The following is a 25,206-nucleotide window of genomic DNA, read 5'->3' as shown; positions in this document are numbered from 1 at the left end:
ATGGTACAAAGATTCAAAATGGAATTATGACCTTTTCTAACACAAATTTTAGAGAAAGCATTAAGAGGACAAAATACCACCTCGTGGAAAAGAGTCGATATATCAGTGATTACAAAAGAAGGAAAAGACCCATTTAACTGTAGTTCATTTAGATCCATCTCTGTCCTCAATGTGGATCATAAACTGTTTACTATGGTGGCCTAGAAGGGTCACAACACAACACTTCAGATTTCACAACACAACACTTTAACTCACAAAACAACACAATAACTCACAAAACAACACAATGACTCACAACACAACACTTTAACTCACAAGACAACATAATAACTCACAACACAACACTAACTCACAACACAACACTAACTCACACCACAACACTAACTCACACCACAGCATAATAACTTACAACACAAAACGGTAACGCACAACAACACTTTAACTCACAACACAATAGTTCACAACACAATAACTTACAACACAACACAATAACTCAAAACAAAACAATAACTCACAACAACACTTTAACTCACAACACAACACAATAGTTCAAAACACAATAACTTACAACACAACACAATAACTGACAACACAACACTTTAATTCAAAACACAACACAAGAGTAGCACCATGGTTTAATGCTGAAACACGTTCTCTTAAATAAGCAACTTGGAAAGAGAATGGCGCCGCTCCGGTTCAGAGCAGTCTCTGAATATCTGGAAACATAGCCTCTTAAATGATAAAAAAAAAGCTCTGCGTAGAGCTAGAACCCAGTACTATTCAACCTTAATATTAGAAAATGGAAATAATCCAAAATATCTTTTTAGTACAATTGCTAGATTAACTCGCAGTCAGAGCTCAGTAGAACCACGTGTTCCTGTTTCTCTCAGCTCTGATGATTTTCTTACATTTTCCGATAGTAAAATCTCAAATATTAGACACAAGTTGAATCAAGTTATTCCTACTATCAGCTCAGAGCAGGCTGAAGTGGTAGAAGTGGAGGCATCCATAGAAAAACCTCTGTAACATTAGACTGCTTCACTGCTGTGGATCAAGCGGAAATAACATCAGTTATTACAAACTCCAAATCCTCAACTTGTCTCTTAGACCCAATTCCCACTAGGCCTTTTAAAGAAACATTCCCCATAATTAATGAATCCATACTAACGATAATAAATACCTCTCTGGAAACAGGTTATGTGCCACAGTCTTTTAAATATGCAGTTGTTAAACCTCTTCTGAAAAAGCCCAGTTTATTTCCTAGAAACTTGATCAACTATAGACCAATATCAAACCTCCCCTTTATTTAAAAAAATCCTAGAAAGAGTTGTAGTTAAGCAGCTTTACCGCCACCTACAGGACAATAGCCACTTAGAAGATTCTCAGTCGGGGTTTAGACCTCACCACAGTACGGAAACTGCAGTAGTTAGTCTCTAATGACTTATTACTGGCCTCACAAAAGGGACTACTTTCTATCCTGCTCCTATTAAACCTCAGTGCAGCCTTTGACACCATCGACCACAGTATTTTACTCCAAAGGTTAGAGCATGACATCGGGACCAGAGGATCTAGCGGGACCAGAGTGGTTTAAATCCTATTTATCCGATAGGTACCAGTTTGTTGATGTAAATCAGGGGTCGGGAAACTTTTTGGCCGAGAGAGCCATAATGTTATGTTTATTCTTTCTGTGCATCCCGGTACCAAATGACCCACGGACTGGTACCGGTCTGCGGCCCGGGGGTTGGGGTAAGCTGCGCTACAATATGCTTAAAACTAAAAATTAAAGTGAATGTGTGCATTTTATGCAATTTCAACACTTTTAAAGTACAATAAATATGTGGATTCTTTTTAACAACATTTTTATGGTGTTGCTAATAAATTAAGATTATTTCTTAGCATTAAAGTGACTTCTGGTGCTGCGTGGTTTTGCTGAGGGTCTTGCCGGGTAGGTTTTCCAGAAAGGAGGTTATGCTAGCTTCCATGGTCAGTTTGAAACTAAAGAAGTGTACAACCACCGCTTTCGGTTCCAAAAACAGAGGTATGTTTCAGGGTATGCTTAGTTCCCCTGGCAACTCATGCTCTGAACATAACCTGGTCTGGAGCAGGTTTAGTTGAAGCAGCATGACGTGTCCATTTGAAGATGATTTAGTGTCAATATAAGTCAATATATCAGTGATTCCAAAAGAAGGAAAAGACCCATTTAACTGTAGTTCATTTAGACCCATCTCTGTCCTCAATGTGGATTATAAACTGTTTACTACGGTGGCCTAGAAGGGTCACAACACAACACTTCTGATTTCGCAACATAACACAAACTCACAAAACAACACAATGACTCACATCACTTTAACTAACAACACTTTAACTCACAACACAACAGTTTAATTTAAAACACAACACAATAACTTAAAATACAACACAACAACTCACAACAGAACACCTTAATCCAAAACACAACACAATAACTCACAACAGAACACTTGATTTCAAAACAAAACACAATAACTTTCAACACAACACAATAACTCACAACACAACACTTTAATTAAAAACACAACACTAACTCACAACACATCTCACAAAACAACACCATGACTAACAACATAAAATAATAACGCACAGCACAACACAACACAATAACTCACGACACAACACTTTAATTCAAAACACAACACAATAACTTACAACACAAGACAATAACTCACAACATAACACAATAACTCACAACGAAATACAATAACTCACAACACAACACTTCAGATTTCGCAACACAACACTAATTCACAACACAACACTTTAACCCACAACACAACACAAAAACTCAAACACAACACGCTCCTGTTCGAGTTGTACTGGAACCTTATTTTGCCTTGGGATTAATAAAGTGTCTGTCTGTCTGTCTGTGTCTGTGTCGGTCTGTGTCTGTCTGTCTATCTATCTTAACTCACAAAACAATAACTCAAAACTCAAGTGTATCTGCAACAGAAGTGCTTTTATTTTGAAATTTCCACTGGGCTAAAACATCGGTAATCACGTCTATATTCAGGGTTCATAAGATCGTTCAAAGATTCTCCCGGTAACGGCAGCTTCTCGCCTGCTCTGTCTGAGATTATGCTGAGGGACAGCCACTTCCGCGTGTTTTTGTCTCTATGTGACCCACTTTGAAGGCTAACTGTCGCACATTAGCCCGAGAGGGGAAAATAAAAAATTAGGGGACCTTTTTTATTAACATTGTCGCTATGAAAATAAGAAAAATATCAGTTCGGTAAAGTTTGAAAGATATTCACAGATTCGGACTTCCGGGCTCAACAACTCTTTTGATAAAACATTCAAATGTGACAGCTGAATAAGTTTAGGCCAGCAGTGAAGACCTTACAGTTTCCATCAGCCCACTACTGCTACTGCTGTCACACAACGTGAGATAATGAAACATAAAGGAATGTGAGAGGTTAGGAGCAAAAAGAAATGGACTGTGAGATAGGGAGCTGCGTTTGGGTCCTGTGATTAAGCTGTTTGCTAATTGCCGTGCAGATCAATTATTAATGTATTTTCTAGCCGTTTGCTCTGACACTTTTGTCGATTGTTGAACTGACTTTGCTGAAACTTTACAGCCAGCAGACTAACAGAGGACCAGCCACCTTTCAAACAGAAATCAATGAATGAAGAAAGTGCAGATGGGTTTTAGCACTACTTCATTCAGGGCATCTCAGTCAACAGGAAAGATGATCTGTAGTTCATTTTTACTGTTCTAATAAGACAGAAACACCCTGCGATGTAAAGTAGAGTAGAGTAAAGCTCCTGCAGGCTTAGCAGCTACATTCGCTCCCTCCATCTGGCCAGAAGGAAAAATAGAGGAAAGATGGACGGAAGGAAGCAGAAGGTGAAGGAGAGCAACATCAAAGATGCTCTTCTGGAATTAGTGGGGAGATGAGGAAGAAGGTAAGTCTTCATCAAACACAAGAGCTTCCTCTGCTTCAAACAGTCTCGCCACAGAGAACGGATGAAAAGAGATACCTTCCACTATTCTGGTGTCCAACTGTGCCTCTGGGAGTGTGCATATGAAGGCTATTTGCACTTTTTAAGCAGCCAGGACGGTAATAAGGAAAGGACATCTGTAGACTAACATGTCTGCTGTTTGATCCAGTTTCAGCATAAGCAGGACAAGGGGGAAGGCAACTGAAAGAAAAATGATATATATATATAACCAAAAATATTTAGTGTCCGTTCTGTGTAGGCAAATGCAAACGAAAAGAGACTTTGTTTTTAACCTCTGTTTACGTCAAATTCTGTGACAGAATGCATTTGAAAAAAAAGAGGTCTGACGATGTTTTCCCTGTAAAGCTACATTTGAACTTCAGCAGGTCTGAAAAGAAGCAGCAGTTGGAGCCGTATCATTTAGAGCATCTGCTGGGTAGCTGACGTAGTAACTGGGCTCCACCTGTTCGAAACTGAAGCTAATCCGTGTTCAGCTGAGTGAAATCAATCCAACGAGTCGCTGTTCTGAAATGAAGCTGATTTGATTGCTGCTCTTCTGCAGTCGCCGTGTTAGTGCAGCAAGAGCCCTTTTTTTCTGCAGCATATGTGGCAAATGTACTGGAGGAAACTTTGAAATTCATGACCACCAACCAGAGAGCATCAGATAGGCAGCCAAAAGGCCGACAGCTCAACAGATGAACGTGTTTCCCAGATTAAAGCAAGCTATTTTTATCCGGAAAAGATATTTTGCAACATGCATCTACCGCTTTTTTGATTTACTTCTAAATTTTACATCTGTGCACGCATGAAGAAAAAAAAAACACCCACAAAGGGTCACATAACTCAGACCAAAAGCCAGTGTCACACAGCCATTACATACATTTTGTGCATTTCCCACGTATAACATTTCGGTCTTTAGTGATAAATGCGTGACATACATAATTCATACAGCGGGGCAAAAAAGTATTTGGTCAGCCACCAATTGTGCAAGTTCCCACTTAAATCAGTTTTAAAGATAAGAGGACTGTAATCTTCATCATAGGTATACCTCAACTACGAGAGACAAAATGAGAACAAAATTCAGAAAATAACTGTCTGATTTTAAAATAATTTTTCGGTAAATCATGGTGGAAAATAAGTATTTAGTCGATAACAATAGTTCAATTCAATAGTTTGTTATATACCCTTTCTTGGCAATGACACCAGTCAAACATTTTCTGGAGGTCTTCATAAGGTTTTCACAAACTATTCCTGGTATTTTGGTCCATTCCTCCATGCAGATCTCCTCTAGAGCAGCAACGGTTTTGGGCTGTCGCTGGGCAACATAGACTTTCAACTCCCTCCAAAGATTTCCTGTGGGATTTAGATCGGGAGACTGGCCAGACCCCGCCAGGACCTTGAAATGATTTTTACAAAGCAACTCCTTCGTTACCCGGGTAGTGTATTTGAGAATTACACAGTTCATGCATATTAAATGTGTTTATACACATATATTGTCTTGTTGATGGACAGACAAAAATAAAATTTTGCCAACTGTGAATGTTTGGATGGCTGCATCATAGAGATGACCTGAATTTTTTCCACATTTTTATCTTACTTTTTAAAAATGCATTGGACAGCCATTGAGTCATACGCCCCTTTTTGTGTTTCTGCTTCCAACAGGTGGCATATTTGCAGACATTTTTTTCCCTTATGCTACTCTTGCAAAACCAAAGGACAATCAAGACCTGATTTTTGGGCCAGCAAAGTCATCCAGCATGTGCTGGCAGGAAGTTACAGAGTGTAATACTCAGATGATGAAGTCATTTGCTCCTCATTTTTGCTGGATCTCTCCCTGCTGAAGCAGACATCAGAGGCGTGCAGCACTCACTGATGTCTTGGTTTAGCGTCGACTTTGAGAACAGGTCAGTCTTTGTTCGTCTCAGCTGTGTAAATTGTTTTACCTCAACAGCATACAAAATCACATTATTCATAACTCTCTGAAAACACCTCTTCTGTTTGATGTTCATGATGTCTCTGTTTTTTAGACTTCATTTAAATGCATTCCGCATTTTTATACGCTTTTTGCTCAGTAATTGCCAGTAGGAGACACATCGGTCTGAGCTGAGGTGCAATGTTTGTAGGAAAGGTATACAGGTATGAGGAAATGCACCGTCATGCATGATTATATTTTTGCATACCTTTGCTTTTTTAAGGTTAGTAGAGAAAGTTACAAAAAGATCAAGTAAACTTCCTTACTTTCCCAGAAAACATAAGTTTGGGAGTCTTCTGTTTGGGTTTTTTTACTCAGCTTGCAGCTTTAAATTAAAAGCTGTATCTTCTCAAGTTTACAGTCACAAAATTTATTTTTTTTATGTTCAACTTATGATTGTTTTAAACAACTTTCGTCCTTAAGATGCTCAAGCTCAGCCTAAGATTGATTTTGTCTGAATAAATCCATTTTTTGGGGAACATCTCCATCTAAAACCCCAGGAGATGGCTCAACCTTTAGTATCTCATTTTAGATTACGTCTCTTTTATTATCCATTTAGACCCAAGAGATCATTCTGGCGACTGCAATAAAGATGTAATGCTCCAGGTTCTGGTAAGCTAGGATATTAGGCAGTGATAGTGCCCTGTGTAAAAAACATGTGTTTAAGGAGGCTAAACAGTTGTCACCAAAAGAAGCCAGATGACTTCAGGACTTGCAAACCTGTTGAGCTATTTTCTGTTCTTATGTCTTTAGTAAAAATCTATTTATTGCTGTTTATCTCCTAAGGAAAAATATAAAGAAAAAGGAATTTTAAGATCAACAAAGAGTCATGTAAAGGTTTGGGAGACTTGTCTTATTTGCAAAGAAACCTTTCAAAATTAAAATCTTAATTTGATAAGTGTAGAAAACACACATTTTTACACTATCAAACAGTATTAAATTACTGTAGCGCGCTCTTTTATGTCATAACTGTCAATACATCTGTAGGGGGGGGGGGGGTCAACCCATTTGGGTGCTGTTGGGTTTTTGGATTGTCCGAGAACGTGGTGGGTCAAATAGGGGGAGCGACCGGTTCACACAACACTCCTTCCTCTCACTCTTACTTTACCCTAACATGTTGTGAAAGTGTTTGGTACAGCCCGTCACAAAAAAGCTGTGCATAAATATTTACACTCTACGGGCTCACCAAACGGTTTACGTCCTTGCTTTGTCGTGTGGGGTACCTGCACGCCCCGTACAGGTTTACGCAATTGTAAAAAAGACATTAAATGTTAATGTTAACTTGTATTTCCTTTATTATTGTCATGACTAGTACCATAAAGGTAGTTCACGCTATATGTTCTTGTTAGTGTCACGATTCCGATACTTCTGATTGAAGGTTCGAACTGTTGAAATGATGGTTGGATTTTATCCAAGGAAGCACTGGAGAGTTTTGACCTGGTTAAAGCTCCAACACTTGTTTGAGTTTTCTCCTAAATTAATCCAACGATTTATAGATCCAATTCCCACAATCCCTTTCAAAATTATTTTTTTAGATCCTTCGAGAGTGAAAATCTAAATATCATGAGCTATTCTCTTCAGATAGATTTTTCCCTGCTGCCTTTGAAACAACTGTGGTAAAACCAGTATCAAAGAAAAAAAAACACAAGACCCTATGGTTTATAATCACTATAGACCAGTGTCTAACTTGCAATTTTAAAGGAAGTCACCATCAGTGTATGTATGTCTCAGGGCACCACTGTCACCTTCACCTTCCAAGCTTTCTCCAGTTCTTCTCTGACTCCCTGTTATTTCTCCAGTTTCTTGTGTTCCTTCTTCCTGTTGCAGCCATTTCTTGGTACTGGCACATCCATCACTATGGCCTCCCTCTATTCTTTATCCACCACTACAATGTCTGGTTGGTTCTACGTTACCATCCTGTCCCAATGGATCTTTGTTCTCTCTTTTTCTACCACTTCTGGAGGCGTTTTCCATTTTGACTTTGGGGTTTCCTGTGCATTTGCTTTCCTGGCTAGCATCTTAAACCTTCTAGTTATGTGCTGGTCGGTCTTTGCACCGCCTACCCCTGGGATGTCCAAAGCTGGTTTTCCAGAAATCTTGCCTTATCTGCTGTTGAGTACCTGAATCAGGTATGTTTAGCCAATAAGGAGCTTCAATTACAGGTTGGTTGGAAAACATGTAGGACACTGGCCCTCGTGGCCTGGAATTGGACACTCCTGGCCTGAACCTTGAGTTTTGTATGGGTTGGTAGACATACAGTGTATATAATATTAAATATTGGTTATTTTCTCAGATGGGATAAAAGTTTTTTAATATAAAAGGTTCCTTGTGCCTTTAGTGGTTAACTAGTGGTTAAATAACCCCATAAACATGTAAACAAGAATATTTCTGTGGCTCCAAACACTCAAACAAGTTCTTCAGAATGTGATGCACATAATCAGTTGAGCTTATTCAGTAATTATGAAATACAATACAGCAAAAGTTGAGTTAATTCCACCAGAGAGCTGCTTACAGTAGGCAGGACGCTAACTGGATTTAAGTCCTCCTAACAGTTCTACGGGCGTTGTTAATCCCAAGTGGCTCATGACAGTGGCGCCCGGCGCAGTTGAAAGGTTGGCAAAACGCATTAAAATTGAAGTGTTTGAAAAGTGAGAGTCTCAAAGCGAGGAACGTGAGCGGCAATCCCCTGACTGAGCAGAGGATGGAGCCTGATTGGTTCTGATTATAGGATAAATCAAACAGGTATCAAATCAAGTCGAGCCAGTTGCCTCCTACTCACACCTTGATTAGGTCCATGCACCCAAACGTGTTCCCCAGCTGCGAGACACTCTTCCTCATGCAAACCTTCACACGCGCCACCCTACCCTGTAATTGGCAAACTCTGCCTGCCTCTCTCCAAGCCAGCTGTAATTAGTGTGCCAGCAACAATGCTTGTTTGTCAGAAAACACAAATGTACACAGCGCTCATCCTGTCCTCTATTCGGCTAACTCCCTTTGATATGCCCACGCGAGCGTGCACACACAGATAGCATTCAGTCTCTGTGATGCCTGGAGCAGTTAGCATTTACAAATCGTTCTTTTTGTCTCGAAAAACTTCGTTTCTGGCAAAATGCTGGAAACTAATTCATCTGGCGGTTTCCACCGAATCATAATGCAGAACAACCGAAAGACAGGAAGCGCCTCGTTAAATGATATCTCACTGATTTTTTCATGAGGCAGGCTTATTTTTGTTCCCTCGCTACTGATTAAAGATCTGCTGACCATAGCTGACCTTTAGCTGGAACACAACATGGTAACAAACAAAAAGAACAAACCATTTTCTTCTGAAAAGTTGGATATAAGGTTTTAGACTGCAGTAAATGAGGCTGCAGGATCCAAGGAGTACATGCATTAAAACGGTTGACCTCCAGAATATTATAATATAAGCGAGGGGTAACTGTTTTTTAAAGTTTAATCCAGTCCATAAGACGTGGTGTCTGACTTGTTTTCCAATTTTTCCAACTCTATCAGCTACTTGTTTCTTTGATCAGATTTGTATAGCAAATAAAAGCTGTAAAGACAGCAGGCTTTAAAAAAAAAAAAGCAGTATGGCATTCCTCAAGGCCTGGTAATGGGCACACATGGTCTAAGACAGCGGTCCCCAACCTTTATTGCACCACGGATCGGTTTGACGTCTGGCAAAATTCTCACAGACCGGTATGTTATATGTGGCGTTCACACGCTATAAAGGCAGAGACACGTGATAAGACGTACGATGCACTTTTATTTTGACACGCTAAACATTGTACATCGCACAGGTGTCATCATCCTCTCCCATTCCAAAACTCATGGTGCTAAAAAGAAGTAAACACAACAGGAAGAAATAACTAAGGGTGAAACAACATAACTGCCAGATGAAAGGACCCGTAACGCAAAAAAAAACCCCGTGCTCAACCCGCACGTGACCAACACTACAGTACAACAAAATAATATGACTTGCATGAAAACTGTGGTATTTTTCTAAACATAACAATAAACACAAATTATGACATGAGCAACGTCCTCTCTGCCCGCAACACTGGTCGCTATTATTATAACATTTAAACATGCCTTCAAAATAAGTGCATGGAAAATCCAACTCACCACAATACTGAATGGTTTGAGGGACTCTCCTGTTGGGATAAATCCGTATTTTAAGTAGAACTCCGGATGCTGCCTATTAAATGTAGCTTTCTTGTTTTTGGAAGTGGAAGGGTCCTCCTCTGTCTCCTGGCTGGGCCTTTTCCACTTGGCAAAGAAACTTTCCAAAGACGTTTGTTTTTATTTTATTTTGCTAGTTCCTGGGTTTTATTTTAGCGATATCCTATCACGTGACCGAGACGAGCTAATTGGCCTGCGTCAAGAGTAACATAGACAGATGTAACAGAGAATCGGGCAATTTTTCTAAATAAAACACCTTTCAGATTCCGAAATAAATAAAACGGAAGTCATGTAAGTTATTTCATTTTTTCTGTGCGGCCCGGTACTAAATGACCCACGGACCGGTACAGGTCCGCAGTCCGGGGGTTGGGGACCGCTGGTCTAAGACATAAAGTGGTGTTGCTGTTTAGAGTGGTTTCAGTGCTGGATGGGAGTAAGCTGTTTTTTTCTTTCTGGTCATCAGTTTAGTTTCCTTAATAGTCTACACAAATAGCGGTACAAGCTAAACAAATAATACAAAAAGCTGCTCTCAGTTTGTTGCAACTGAACCCTGGTGCAATTCAGAGCAATTACTATCTGAAATATTTTGGATAGTCTTATATTTTCAGCTGGTTTGGCCTAAAATTCTCGTTTATAACATCAAACAATTAAAGTTCAAAACCATAATGACATAGAAAATACAATTGAATTAATATTTTTGTATTATTCTCTAAATGCTACTGAATAAAGAATCCCCTTGTTGTAAAACTTGTTAAGAATGCAAATGGTGAATCACCAGTTAAAGCATCTTTGATGTATGTCAACAGTTCAAGCTATCAGCTTTTTGCCATGACCCAAAATAACGGCTATAACTAGGGGGTTTTACCTATAGGAGGGTACTCAAATAAAAAAAAGTAGGACATACAAGAGACAAAATCAATTTCAATACATACATAAAGTCTAACGATGAGGGTCCTAAAATTGTACCTACAATTAAATAATCATAGGTATTAAATGTAGCCACAAATTTATACTAAGCAGAATGTTTGTTTATGTATGTTGTATATTTGGACTCATTACATTGACCATCCAAAAACATGCCTCATAGGTTCATTGGTTACTCTAAATAGTCCCTAAGTGTGAATGCGAGTGTGTATGGCTGTGTGATTGTGGTCCCGCGTCAGACTCTGAGTAAAACCCCCCTCCCTGAGCACCAGCCCATCCCAATCCACGAAAACCGTTGAGTTCTCACATTGATGCGAATGAATGTGAGGTTCCACCCCTTCCTGGAAGAGTCTGCGCTGCCAGCTCCGCCCCCCAGGCCAACACACACTTTCTCCACGGAGCTAGCGGTGATCAACAAAAACGCTTTCATTTGATATGCACAATATGCACATCCATCTTTGCAAAAGTTCGGATGTCGCTTGTCTTCGTGGGCGAACCAAAGACACGCTGACGAGACTGGCTTTAGGTTGACGTCATGAATCGGGCGGCAAGGCGGAAAGGCTTCAGAGATCGAAACGTCCAACTTCGAGGTGGGAAAAAAACTCATATTTCATTAAAAAAAAGTTCTTTAGTGTGCCAAAGGTTAGATATTGTCACATATATAAATATAGTTTACTCTGAAACGCTTAAGAGAAGATGATATAGGCCATTTAAACTAATGTACTAACACAAGGAGTTATTGGACAGAATGTGTCTTCTTTTAAAAAACAGACAGCCACTCTTGGAGATCAACCTGCCTCTATTCCACCATATTGAAAAGAAATTATATTAAAAAAAGTGAATCTCCTGTGCGCATAAGTGAAAACTGCCTAATTCTCTTCATAAAGCACCATCTGAAAATTCCCTTTTGAAGCAGCGACTATAAACACTTTTGGGTGTTTTATCATCACCAGGCGGTGCCGATAAATATAAGAGGACGTTTGTGGAAGAGTTCATAAATACCAATTAGTGCTTATAAATCCTGTGCAACGAGAATTCACTAACGCTTAGCGTGGTGTCAGTCTTCATAAATACTGACGGAGGGCATTAAGACATCGTCTTCAGGGGGAAAACAAGCTAAACACAGTTTCTCTGAACTGTTGAGCTGAGAACACGAGGATTACATGAGAGACGGGGTTCAACTCCAGATTATAAAGGATATTTTTTTTCAGTTTGAAGAGCCAAGTGGCTTCATTTGGTTCTAGACACGAACCCAGATGAGAATAGGAGACCAAACTATTAACAGGAAATACAGCTGAATTTTCTGGGGGGCTTTATATGCCTTAAACCAACTCAAAATGCTCTTTTTGGTTGATATTCCATCTCATCTTGGAAGCACAAACGTTTAGGCGCGTCTGACCTCTTGGTGCTGGAGTGGGGCCGCTGCGCGGCGGTCAGCTCCTGCAGGCCCAGGCTGGGGCTGTGGAAGAGGAGGCCACTGCGTCGAAGCAGCTTCTGCTTCATCGCTGGAAGGCCACTCCACTCCTGAACAACCTTCAACACCTGCAGAAGAGAAGGAGAGGGGGTGGTGGTGGAAACAAAACCTGATGTGATGTTCAATTTCAATTCAAAAATGCAGCCACCGGGGCCTCCATCTTTTTTGTAAATTGAAAATGTGGACGTCAGATGACTGTGTTTCTTAAACTTTGAAGCTGAAAATAGCTCATTGAAGAGGAGACAGCCTCGCATAGATGAACACAACAGAGCGGCATTCAAAGAAAATCCACAGGCAATAAAGCAGGTTGCACCGGGGTCTTATTGTCCATTTAACCCCATATAGTTCTTTAAAGGAGCATTTATTTTCACTGTCACGTGAAGATGGCTACTATGAGATTTTTTTGGGGTTGTTTTTTTAGGCTTTCTAACTTTCTGCTGCCCTGCAGAATCTATGTCCTAGAACAGTGTTTTTCAACCAGTGTGCCGCGGCACACTAGTTTGCCGTGGGAGATGGCCAAGTCTGCCGTGGGAAATTGCCCTCATTAACTGATCTAAAAACATTTCCCATCTCCAGGATTTCAGCTCTCTGTTCATCCAAACAGGCCCTGATAAAACACTGAGGAGTTAGGAATATGAAAGATCGTAAAATACCTTTTCTTTGCGTTTATTTTATTTTATTAAAGACATTTTGATAAGAATGACGTACCGCGATTCAGCTGCACCTTCGGCTGTATTTTGGAAAAGTCCCGTGTTGGGGGGGTTAATCACATGTCATCGGTCTGACCAATCAGAAGTGCTTAAAGTCTTCACTTCCTTGTCCCGATTTAGCTCGTAAAGTCGCTCAGTTCTAACAGAAATACCAGCTAAAGCTCGTCTTTAGCGGTGTAGCTTTCCACAGAATCCGGTATCAGACCGTGGAACAAGTGAACAAAACAATGAAGCTCTGAAAACCGATCTCCGGCCGTTTTATGCACTACATTTCCCATGATGCATTGGGTTGTGAGAGTGACAGCGCAAAAGGAGATCTGTTGTTAAACGTCTTGAAACTAACGAACACACAAACTGTTTTTAAATCTTCTAACTTAACTTTTATTGCATCTTTTAGAAAAAAACAGCTGCAGTCTCCAGCTTTTTCTGTAACAATTATCTCAAAAATGCATGTGAGATTGTGGAGGGGCTGTAGATCAATACAGACTATGAGTTTCTCCTTTTTTTTTAATTTTTGGATGCTGGTGTGCCGCGGGATTTTTTTTAATTTTAATTTTTTTTTTTGTCCTAGAAAACGACACAGTTGCATTGATTTTGGCTACAACCTGCATAAGCATAATTAAAAGACCACTGGGAACACTTTGAAAATAGATCAGAAGAGGACTGGAGTCGGTCTTCAAAATACTTAAAAATCTTTAAAAAAAACATCTTTATTGGAAAAAAAAAATCAACTGATCAATAATTAATATTTTTTACACAAAGATTAATTATAAACAAATTCATAATCACAAAAATAAAAATTTTCTGGATTTCTTGAAGTTTCTGACACTCGAGGTAAACAGGATCTCTTCAAACGTAACACATTTTTCCTGTTTAAGGAAACTATTATAGAATAATTAAAGTTTAATATTAATATTAATAATAACTTCAATTCATAACCACAGAATAAAATATTGTTCAAGAGGAAAACCCCAAAAAATTCGGCTTTTTACTACACTTTTAGTGGGCTAAACGACAATTTTTCCTGTATAATGTGTCTTTTTTGCCGCAGGAATTTTGTAAATGCAGAAATATAAAAAAGTAAAAGGCAAACTACACACACACACACACACACACACACACCCACACACAGACACACATTTCTTACTAAATGTTTTGCTAAAGATTTGCTGCAGACCGCAGTAATAAGGTGTCATTGGCGTTAAAAGGCTGCAAGCAAACGATGCTTTGTATTCAGATCAGGACTCAGAAGACAGCAGAGCGGCTGGATTTCATGTGCTTTTGGATCAGAGAGGACGCTCTTTACATTCAGGATTTTCTTCTTGACAGGAGCACAGAGAACCCAAAGATTATAAACAGGCGTTTTTTGACAACCTGAAATAGAAAATGGATTGCTTGAACACTATATTGAGCATTTTCACTGTGCATTGCATTTGTAAAAGTCATTTTTATCGCACACTAACCATTTTTGTCTTTTATTCTGTCGTTAATAACAGTGAAAAGATGCGACTTGTAAAAAGAAAATGTATTAAAGTATTTTAGCCTTTCAGTCCATCTTCAAAGAGGGATGCATTTTGATTGAAAAAGTCTATTACATTTTTACAACTTTATGTGATTAGAAATTGCATTTATCTTGTTAGACCAATTAGGTAAAATCTCAGTCGTTGATGGTCTTTTTCTGCTATTTAGAAGGGAGTCGACACAAAAACACAGCAGAAAATCATCAGCAGGGCTGAATAGTCAACTCATAAAAGCATTTTTTCCCCATTTTTAACAAGCAGTGGCCATTAAAGAGTTGGATTCATTAAAAAAAATTGTAGTGTTGGTTGTTGCCAGATTGTGACATCAACTATTGCTGCTTTTTTTTTTTTTAAATGAGAGAAAACGGTGGAGCAAACAAGCCTGACAGATGTTTGAACGTACCTAATATGATGTAATGACGTATCATATGATAACACTTTATTTCAGACAAAAAGGAAAAACAGGAAAAGACTAAAAAAATGAAAAATAAATATCCCAAAGGGTGTGAGAAGAAGTAAATGCCTTATAAATTTTAATCCTCGTGCCTAGACCAAATTTATTACCAGACCCAAGGTTAATAGGCCACACCCCTTTTTGTGTGCAATTTTGCATATTAAGGATATAGTTGGTAGGTTTATAAAATGTTATCAAACCTACTTTACAATTATAAATCTAAAATTTAGCTACAAAGGGGAACGTTTTAAAGCAGACACTCATGTAAATTTAACAGATTTGTTTTTACAGGAATAGAGTCCCATTTGTTTAGTGGTTAAATGGATGTGCTGCATCCGGTCAGGCAATACAACCGCAACACTAGGAGCAGATGTGACCACTGACTGTATAAGAAAACATCACCCACAGAAAATGGCTTACAACCAAATAAAGTCGATTCAGTTGACATTTTACACGATACAGAAGCCGCCATGTTGGAGCCAGAAATCGCCAGTAAGGTATGATTGGTCTGGGTCATTGTTTCCATAGCAACCACTCTAACCAGAGTGAGCTCAGGAGTGAGTCCACGCCCTTATCCCTTGAAAGTGGGCTTCATGAAATCTGTCAATAAACCGTCGACATGATGGCCAACATACTTGTATCGAGGCCTCTTATTGGTTGGTACCTTGAATGACTTGCAATTAAGAAAAAGTATCATGAAAAAAAGTAGAATTAGCAAGAACATGTTAAAACATGGGAAAACTGAATGACTGAGCAATAGTGGTTTATTTCTCAATAGAAGTCAAAGGGAATTTTGGCTTCTTGCAACCTGTGGGCACTTCCTGTTTGGATTGCGAGGTGGGGGGGGGGGGATTTACTTAGTCCAGTTCATCCACTTATCACTAGGATTCTTTTTATGAATCAATTCAAACCTCTTCCAAGGAAAATACTTCAACAATTTTTCCCTTCTGTTGTCTGAGAAACATCAATAATGGGGATGAAATTTCACGACTTTAATTTTAGTTTAAATATTTGGGGGTGTGGCTTTGTTCTGGAGCTATCTGTTGATTTATCAGCTCTTAAACAGTTTTACAGGATGCATCCCCAAAAACAGGAGTTCATCACAACTAATTTTTATAAAGAATTTTTAGTCAACGAGATGAAAATCAGATCTCATCAAGTCAGACTGATATACAGTAAGTCGCTTAGTCACATGACCACATAGTTTGTCCTTCTCAATTATGGTTTTGAGCATGAGTACTTTAGTCAGCTTTAGTGGAAATGCAGACCCAACCATTAAGAAAAAAAGAAAAAATTAGGGAAATCTTTCAGAATTCACCGCTTGAGGTAAATATTTGGTAAAAGTTGAAAAGAACCAATATGGAAAACAGTGGCGTATCTTTTTCTAAATTACCAACACGGAATTGGAAGTGTTTTCTTTCCAAACACAAATCATTTTTATCTTTATGTGATTTTCAAAAGATCTGTTCTTTCTAAAATGTGCAGAAACTAAATGAGTCTGCCTCAGAAATGAGGTTTTATGTTTTCGATTTGACACTTGGTGATCTATCGTCACACAACCCAAAACTTTGTTGGTTTGCTTGTCTCGCTGCAGTGGGGGTAGGAAGAGCTCGCAGGGCTGCCTCCCCTCTCCAGTTGGCATTATACTGCTTTGCTCTGTATTGATTGCGATGGACACATGGGGGAGGGCGGGGCATAAATGATGGGTCAGGGGATGTGATGCAGCTCACGCTTGGGTTTTACAAAACAACATAAACAACCCGACAGGTGGGGCGTCTGTCAGGATCTCTGATAACGCCGCGGCAGATTGCAGGATTTAATACGTTGAGGTCGTTTGAGGAGATGATCCGTCTCCTTTAACGACCCTCATAAAAACGGCACGTTCTCTTTTGCTCGTCTCCTTGGCTGCGTACACCCCCCTCCCCCCTCCCTGAGGCGCCACCCGCTTCCCACCATCATCGACTCTTCCTCGCTCTTCACCCCCTTAGTGGAGGTAAGTGGGCGTCCACCCTGCACCCATCTGTCAGGTTCGTAATACCCACCTTGCCGCTCTTCCTGCCCATGATGGTGTCATTACTTTCACATGGCCCCGACACTCGCATATCTGGTAGGTTTAATAACCCCCAAACTGCCTTTTGCCTCATCTTCACATTTCCTTTGAGGAGATATCTCCACTGACTGCGATATGAAACTAAATTATCTTAGTCTGAAATTAAGGCAATCCTGGAATCAGCCCACGGGAAGCCAACTTTCCACGGCACTCTTGAGTCGAGGAGGAATCTCAAACGCACTTAAACGTTTTGGAAGCGCTTGGGTGTTAAATTTCTTGTCTTTCTCATCAGTCAAAAGCAAAAAAATAAATAAATACCGGAACAACTTTCAATCTGAGAGCCGACTTTACCCAGACTTCCATCTAAAGTTCCTCACAGATGACAAAATAATGATCTGCATTTGTAAACCACACGAACAGCCCCGCACATTCACAAATATCGAAGAACAACAACACCACACACACACAAACATGCACACACACTCCGCCTGGCGGGAAGGGCAGACCTGGATTCGATTTTCCTGGTGTTGGCTGAAGGCCTCCGGCAGGTCGTCCCAGTTGGTTAGTTTGATGTCCAGAGGGATGAAGCTCAGGTTCAGCGGCACTGCGTCCTAAAAGATGAGGAGACGGAGAGGGCAGCCTGAAGCAAAGTGATCACCAAGGAGCCGTGGCTAATATTAATCACCAACATCTCAAGCCCAGATAACAGCAACTCCACTCACGAAAATTAAACTGGACTTTTTGCAGTGTTGCAAGATGAAAGAATACACTCACTCAATTGGTAATATATCAATCCCTGCATATAAAAGATGTACAAAAACAGCAAATTGTGGAATTAAATATCCTCCTGATTACCAGTGAAAAAAACTCTCAAGTCAAAATAGCTTTCCTCTAAATTTCTTGGGCCAAACCATTAAAATAAAAATAAAAATTCCCCAGAGCCCAACCCTTCAAATTTGGTATCACGTAAAAGCCCCAAATGTCCTCTGGAGATACCAAAAGGAGTTCATTCAATAGAATGCAGTGGTTGGGAGATATTTAGGTTTAGAGATGTCCTCTACAGAGGTCAAATTAGCATTGCTGGTAGTCAGAAGTCAGATATAGTCTGATATAGTCAGATATATTTGCCATGTGGTCCACCTTCCTATTAATCCAGCTATGCTTCATGTAGAAAAGGATATAAACTTGTAATGAGGGCAAATCCCCTTTTCGTAAATATCTATAGTTCTTTGGTCAATTAGAACACAACTTGTGTTCGGACACAGAAAAACCTGGACACAAACTACAGTTAAATGTAATTTTATATAGAGAAAATATTTTGTAATAAAGTTCAGCTCTAAATCGCATTTTGCAGACACATTTTTTTGTCAGTAAGTAGATTTTTCTTTCTCAGTCTTTAAAAAGGTTTGTAGCACAATAACATGAAAAATGCAACCAATTTAAAAATATGCTTTTAATTTTTAGAGAAAACATGAAGAGTTGTGCAATAAAAAAAGTAAAACCCAAACTAATCTTTTAACTAGATTCTTTGCTTTTGTTTTAACCAGTCTCTCCTGGAAAACCACTATATTTTGCCATTTGGTTTATCAGCGACCACATAAAAGACATAAACACTTGTTTATTTGTAGATTGTCACTCTAAGTGACTGACAACATAAGAACATGTTGTATAACTTACTTCAAACATTTGGTTTTATTACCTTATTGAAAAAAAGAACACGGTTCAGATTTAAACAATATGAAAACCTTAAAGTGGCAGAAAAATCACTTTAAAATTAAAACAAGCATCTGTTAAGACAACTGTCGTTTTGTTAATTTCATTTAGTCTATTTATAAATGCACCAATTAACAACATGTTAATTGAACTAGAAAGTACATAAATTATTTCGATCAGATCATTCTAACAGGCCTAAATTATTTTTACTTTTCCTTCATAAGTGACCAACAGATTTAAGAGAAGAGTGTTGAGTGTAATCCTCCACACTGAGCACATAATTGGTTGACTGCGGAGAAGAAAACTCCCTTCAAAAACGATAAATTGGGGGAAAAAACATACTCAGTAAGTGTTACCATCTGCTGTCTGAGAGGACAGACAGTAAAAACAAAAACAATGGAGCAATTGCTATTAGACACAAGAGAGCGTTAATTACATTTACAGTCAATGCGTGAGAAAGAAAGTTAGCAGAAACAAGCTAGTGCGTGGGACTACGCATCCTATAGTCCTACATTCATACCGCTCTTGGCAACGCGTGTTCAAGCAACCACTTTCAATGAAAACTGAATGTACACGTGCGTTTTGGGCTTTTGCACTCAAGCAAAGCTACATCCTTTTCTAGGACTGTATCGGGCTCTACATATAAAAGGCTCGGCTGTTGAAGATGCACTGAAAGTTAACAGAGGTCTGACTTTGACCAATCAGAGACTTGGATTTGATAGTGACGTTTGGGTGGCTAGCAAACAGTAGAAAAAGAAAAAGACGGCCCTCCCTGCTCGCTCATGGGCTAAACCTGTGTTCAAGAAACCACGTCACATGCCAGATGTGAATGTAGTATAAAACACAAGAATTTTTCTGTTTGGGGTTTTTGTATCGGAATAAAGGAGTTGTACTTATTTCAACACAAATGCAGGTGAATTTAAGTGTACAAACTACGGAGCCCGTGTCCTGACCCTAAACTACAATATCCGCTGGGTGTCTGTCTACCGGCCAGCCAGCTGCCCGAATGACGGCATGACAAGTAAAAAAGCTCTGCGGCGGAGCTAAGTCCGGTGAATCGTATGGCGAAGCAGCAAGCCTAGGTATCTAAATTTTATGATATTTTTCTTATATTTATTATGACAATTATAAATGGATCATTCTTGTTTTTCTGTTTCCTTTCTTTTTCCTTTCTGTTTTTCTTTTTCCTTTCTTTAACGAATGTGGGTCTCAGAGACACGGAAGTTACCGCTGAAAGCAGCTTTTGCGGCAGGACGGAGAGCATATCCATGTTTATGAAGGACTTATGACGTGAATAATTATTTCGTTCGCACGAATTATTTATTTCGAGGGAACGAAAAAGTATTTTGTGGTAACGGAATATTATTTCGTGGGAACAAGATATATTTTATTTTTTCCATGTCAGGACGCAGGCTGGGAGGCTAGTCTAGTTCAAAAAATAGAATAAATTTTATGAGGAGTCTGACATAAAGTCTGGATGAATTTATAGCCCCGTTATGCACTTTGCTGTAATTTTAAACATTAAAAATGTAACATATCAACTTCAAATGAAGGCTGGATTTTCACTGTTTGGTTTTTCCATGTCAAGCAAGTGCAAAAGTGATGTAATGTCGATGGTAAAAGAAAAAAAAAAACTTGAACCCTCAGATGAGGGTGTCTATCATGTAAAATCCGACAACAACAGGTGCTGATTTGTTCTTGCAACTGCAGGGTTGAGAACTTTACTCTGTAATTAGAAACTCAATATCCAGGGTGGCAGAGTTCACAGGCAATTAGTTTTATTGTGAACTTTTAGTTTGCACAAAAATTTTAGATATCTTCAGCCAAGCAATCAAATTTCTAATTACTCATTTGCAGAACTTGAATCCAATTACATTCAAGTTCTCTAATCTGGCCGCACTGTTTTTTCTTTATTGGTTGCCATGGTAATCCCAATGGTAACTAAGGAGCTCATTAGTGATTTGTCTTGTTTTTTTCCTCTAAATACGCATGAGATGGTACTTCTTTTGTGACACTGAGCACGCTTAAGCAACAGTAATGAGGAACATGGAGAGAAACTTGCATCCAGCCACTAGACTGTACCTTCCTTTAATTATAGGTAACCATAACTGTAATTGTTGGAGGTAAAAGCGTAGTCATAAAAATATAACCACAACGACAATCCTTTTTCCAGTTATTATAGCTTCATTAACACCAACTACAGTAAATCAGAAGGTCTGAGAAGCCACTTATCCTTGGCATTAACTTCAATCAAGCACACATTGTGCCAAACAGGGACTTTTACCGGGCTGACCATTGCAAATATCACATTTTGGATTTTATCTTGAACATCAGGTTTGGAGGTTGTGTACGAAGAGAACAGGTGGGGCACAGAAGAAAGCCTAAAGCCAAAAGGTTAATACGTGCAAACGGCCGACCCGTGGATTTGGAGATACAGTGCTGTACCCTCAATGCTCGGAGGCCCTCCTGTTTATTTGGATTATGGTATATAAATAAATATCACAGGAGCCAGTTGTGGCTGGTTGTGCTGTAGAAGCACAAGGCGGGATTAGAGCTCTATGAGATGCCACAGAGAAAAAGCCAGTAGCCACTCTGCTAACAAGCTCAGGAAAAAACAAATAAATCGATTTAATAGTAAAGGTTAAATTCTTTTGTTTATAAATTGCGTGGACATTTCACGACGATTTTGAAAGTATCTACACAACATGTATGTCTCCTCGTTTGACACTTGGTTTTCTGCCCTCTAGCCCAAAGCAGGTGCTTTATATCCAGACATGTAGGTGACTTAGCACCGCCGGCGAGATGATGGGCTCTTTAAGGTCATGATGAGGTAACTGTGAATTTTTCCTCACCCAACATGACACCTACACTAATTAAGGAACTGCTTACAGCCTCAGTGGAACACAGCACTCTTGTACTAATGCGTGATGGTAAACAGTGTAGTGGAATTATTTACCGGTTCAATACTGCACGGCAAATGTTAATTATCACGGTGTAATGAGCTACATGGAGGTACATCTTTCCCAAAAATGGCCATAGATATTCCACAACATTTAAATGAATCACATTTTACATGTTAAAGTTTGTAAACTAAACAGGTTAAGAAGATGGGGCTGTTGGGGATTTTTAGTGCAGGTGTCCATCAACCTTTTCTACAAAATATAGAACAATGTCAAACAACAACACCATTATTGCAAGAAAAGAAGATCTTAACAGTGGGAACACCTCATCTGGCAATTGTAAAACATCACAACCGTGTGAACAGTTGCTCAAATCACAACCTTTTGCTGGTCTGAAGTCATTTTAGACTAAACCAAGTGAATTAAGCAGATGCTACTTTTTTCATTTGTTACTTTTTTAATGGATTGGATATATCTGCGCTTTTCCAGACGCTCAAAGCGCTTACAATACGTCCATTATTCATTATTCATTTATGACAGAGGCTTGGCTGCCAGTTCGTGCCTACTGACCATCACCGGGACATTCATGCACATTTACACACCAGCAGAGCCACACTGGAGGCATGGAGGGTGAAGTGTCTCACCCAAGGACACAACAACGGTTGACTGGGGGTAGCAAGGATCGAACTGCCAACCCTTGATCATTGGACGACCTGCTCAACCACTGAACCCACTGCCGGTCAGTTTACTGTACGCTGGGAGTGTCCATGGTATGGAAAAAAGCTCAGGAAAATAACGAATACTTTAAGGGCCTTTTTTAAGCTATTTTTAAGCCTTTATGGTAAACAATATCCATGTATATGATTATATATTACCTTGGCACACTAAAGAACAACTTTGTGATAAAATGTAAGTCATCTTCCTACCCGGAAGTAAAGCAACTCGATCTCTGAGGCACCGCCTTTCGCTTCGTGTGGTGGCAGCCAATTTCATGACGTCAACCTAGAACCGGCCTCGACAGCGTCTCTGCGTCTCGCCCACGAAAACAAATAACATCCAAACTTTTGCATGAAGGAATGTGCATATTGTGCAAAAAAAAAAAAGAAAGCGTTTTTGTCGACCTCTGCTAGCTCTACGGAGAAAGTGTGTGTGTGTGTTAGCCTAGTGGGGCAGAGCTGGCAGCACAGACCTTTCTTGGAAGGGGCTGTTCCTCACTTATCTACGTCAGCGAATAAGAATGTGCTCAGGCTGAATGGGGCTGGTGCTTAGAGAGCAGGTTTTTAGGGGAATCCTCAGAAATGCATGGTTTAAAATACAGCTTTGGAGTTTCTTTTCATGAGGAATGAACATTGCAATACACCAACAACCCCAAAAAAATGATTTTGCATGGTATGGGCCCTTTAATAAAAAATGTGTTCTTTGCGTGCCAAAGGTACTATATTATGATATGGATGGTTGTTGTTTACTATACAGGCTGAACAATAGCATAGTTTAGGCCCTTTAAAAAATACTAATATTCTCTGGGGCTCTCCCTCCCCACCGCAGAGTGGGGAGGGCATTGGTGGGGTATGGGTGGAGGGGTAGGATAATATGGCAGGTGAGGAGGGTTGTAGAGGGTAGAGTAGGGGGGGGGGGGGGGGGGGGTAGCTGTGGTTGCGCAGTGATCTCTGGGTTGTTTGGGTCGGGTGCCAGGGCTGGGTTGCAGAGACTGGGCTCCGGCTGGGTGGTGGGCGGCTCATGGGTTCTCGGGGCCCTGGCTTCGTCCTTGGCCCGCGTCTCGGTGTCCGGTGCCCGGTGGCCCCCACGGCTGCCGCCTGGTACGGCTAAGCACGCCTGTCCTGTGGCCTGGGGGCCCAGACGCAGAGTTCGCCTATGCCTCTCGGCGCCGGGGGGGCAATGATGATATAACTTGCGATACATGAACAAATAGCAAAACAACTAAAAACATCATTTCCATTTCACACTTTAATCACTAATGAGCTCCATAGTTATCATTGGGATCACTACGGCAACCAACAGTTTAATTTAAATAAGAGTAGACATAACTTAAATTATACTCCAAATGTTCCTCGTCCACATAGGAGGTGAACTATCTAAAATAAAAGGGCTCCGTCCAATTTGTCAAAAGCATAATTTGATGAGCACATTTAAGGTAACCATTTATTGCAATTTTCGCAGACTTTTGCGGTATGCATTTTGCCCAACTTGATATCACGATAATGATAAATCTGTGATTTAATTTGTGAATTGAAGAGCCTCATGGAATGCTATGGTTTGTAATGTTTTGTTTTATTGAGCTCTATAGTCAGGCAAATATAGTAAATACCCTTTTTTTATGTTTTGTAATGCTTTTCTACCTTCCATAAGCCCCAAAAACGCTTTAAAGTCATAGTTCTATTCAACCATTTACATATTTATACAGTGATGCTAACATATACCGGTGCTAGCCAGGCTAGTGTGGGAAGTGTCTTGCCCAAGAACATGTGCAGGTAGAGCGGGAACCAAACCTCTAATCAGGTCAAGTGCCACAGCTGCCCCATTTAAAAAAGCAACTCTACCACAGTAAAGCTGCAGTATGTATGCTTTTTTCAGGTAGGTTGGAGATGTTTGGCAGCCTTTGCAGTCTATGCGTAAAGATTTTTTTCAGCAAACCATACAGTTGAAAGTTTTTCAGTCGTTTAGTTAAAGCAGTTTTATAAATATTATATGTATTTGTCTCCAAAAACGTTTTCTCGCCTTTCAAAGCCACTGTCTCGTCAGGTTTTAGCTTCGAGTTGCATCAATATCAAACCACCAAGCTGTGCTGCAAATAAAATATTTCATACCTACTGTGTTTACAGTATTATCAGTCAGAATGATGTCAGCTAATTTATGCTTACAGAGACTGAGGTGACTCATTTGTCTGTCCAATTGAGGCAGTATGCATCTCTGCGCTGTCAAAAATCCACATGCTTTATATCTGGACCAAATTGTGAGACTGTCACATGTGACAAAATGCAGGAAAGTCTGCTTAGCTCAGAAAACCGCCAGGTTGACAGGAGACAAAGCACCCGCTCTCTGAAGAGCAGAGACGGTGATTCCTTGAATAAAACAACACTTTGATGTGCAGAAAATGGACATAAAATTCCTAATACGCTCAATATTTCTCATTTAAGCCCCAGTGACAAATATCCATCTGATAGAGTCACGAGTGGCCCCCTGAGTGAATTTTACGCCTGGTATAGGATTATCCCAATGTGACAGCTTCCCAGGCAGAATTCCTCCAGTTTATCATTTAAACGACAACGGGGGACATTTATCTCCATGGCTTATCGCCTCAGCCACTCGTACATGAC

At 39.8% G+C, this 25,206-nt stretch overlaps 1 protein-coding gene across 3 annotated transcripts in view; it reads right to left on the bottom strand.

The window, feature by feature from the left end:
• Window positions 1–25,206, bottom strand: part of zranb3 (zinc finger RANBP2-type containing 3) — a 175,220-nt gene that overhangs the window by 25,083 nt on the left and 124,931 nt on the right. For all 3 annotated transcript variants that reach the window (XM_020708646.2, XM_020708651.2, XM_020708643.2), the window contains 2 exons: window positions 17,765–17,869; window positions 12,450–12,592 (listed from right to left, as the gene is read on the bottom strand). In XM_020708646.2, the coding sequence (XP_020564305.1) occupies window positions 12,450–12,592; window positions 17,765–17,869 (248 nt within the window). The remainder of the gene's footprint in view (window positions 1–12,449; window positions 12,593–17,764; window positions 17,870–25,206) is intronic.

The sequence above is a fragment of the Oryzias latipes genome, chromosome 2, assembly GCF_002234675.1.
Source record: "Oryzias latipes chromosome 2, ASM223467v1".
Lineage (NCBI taxonomy): Eukaryota > Metazoa > Chordata > Actinopteri > Beloniformes > Adrianichthyidae > Oryzias > Oryzias latipes.
Note: the sequence above shows the minus strand (reverse complement) of the source record. Positions and strands in the feature narration are given on the sequence as shown.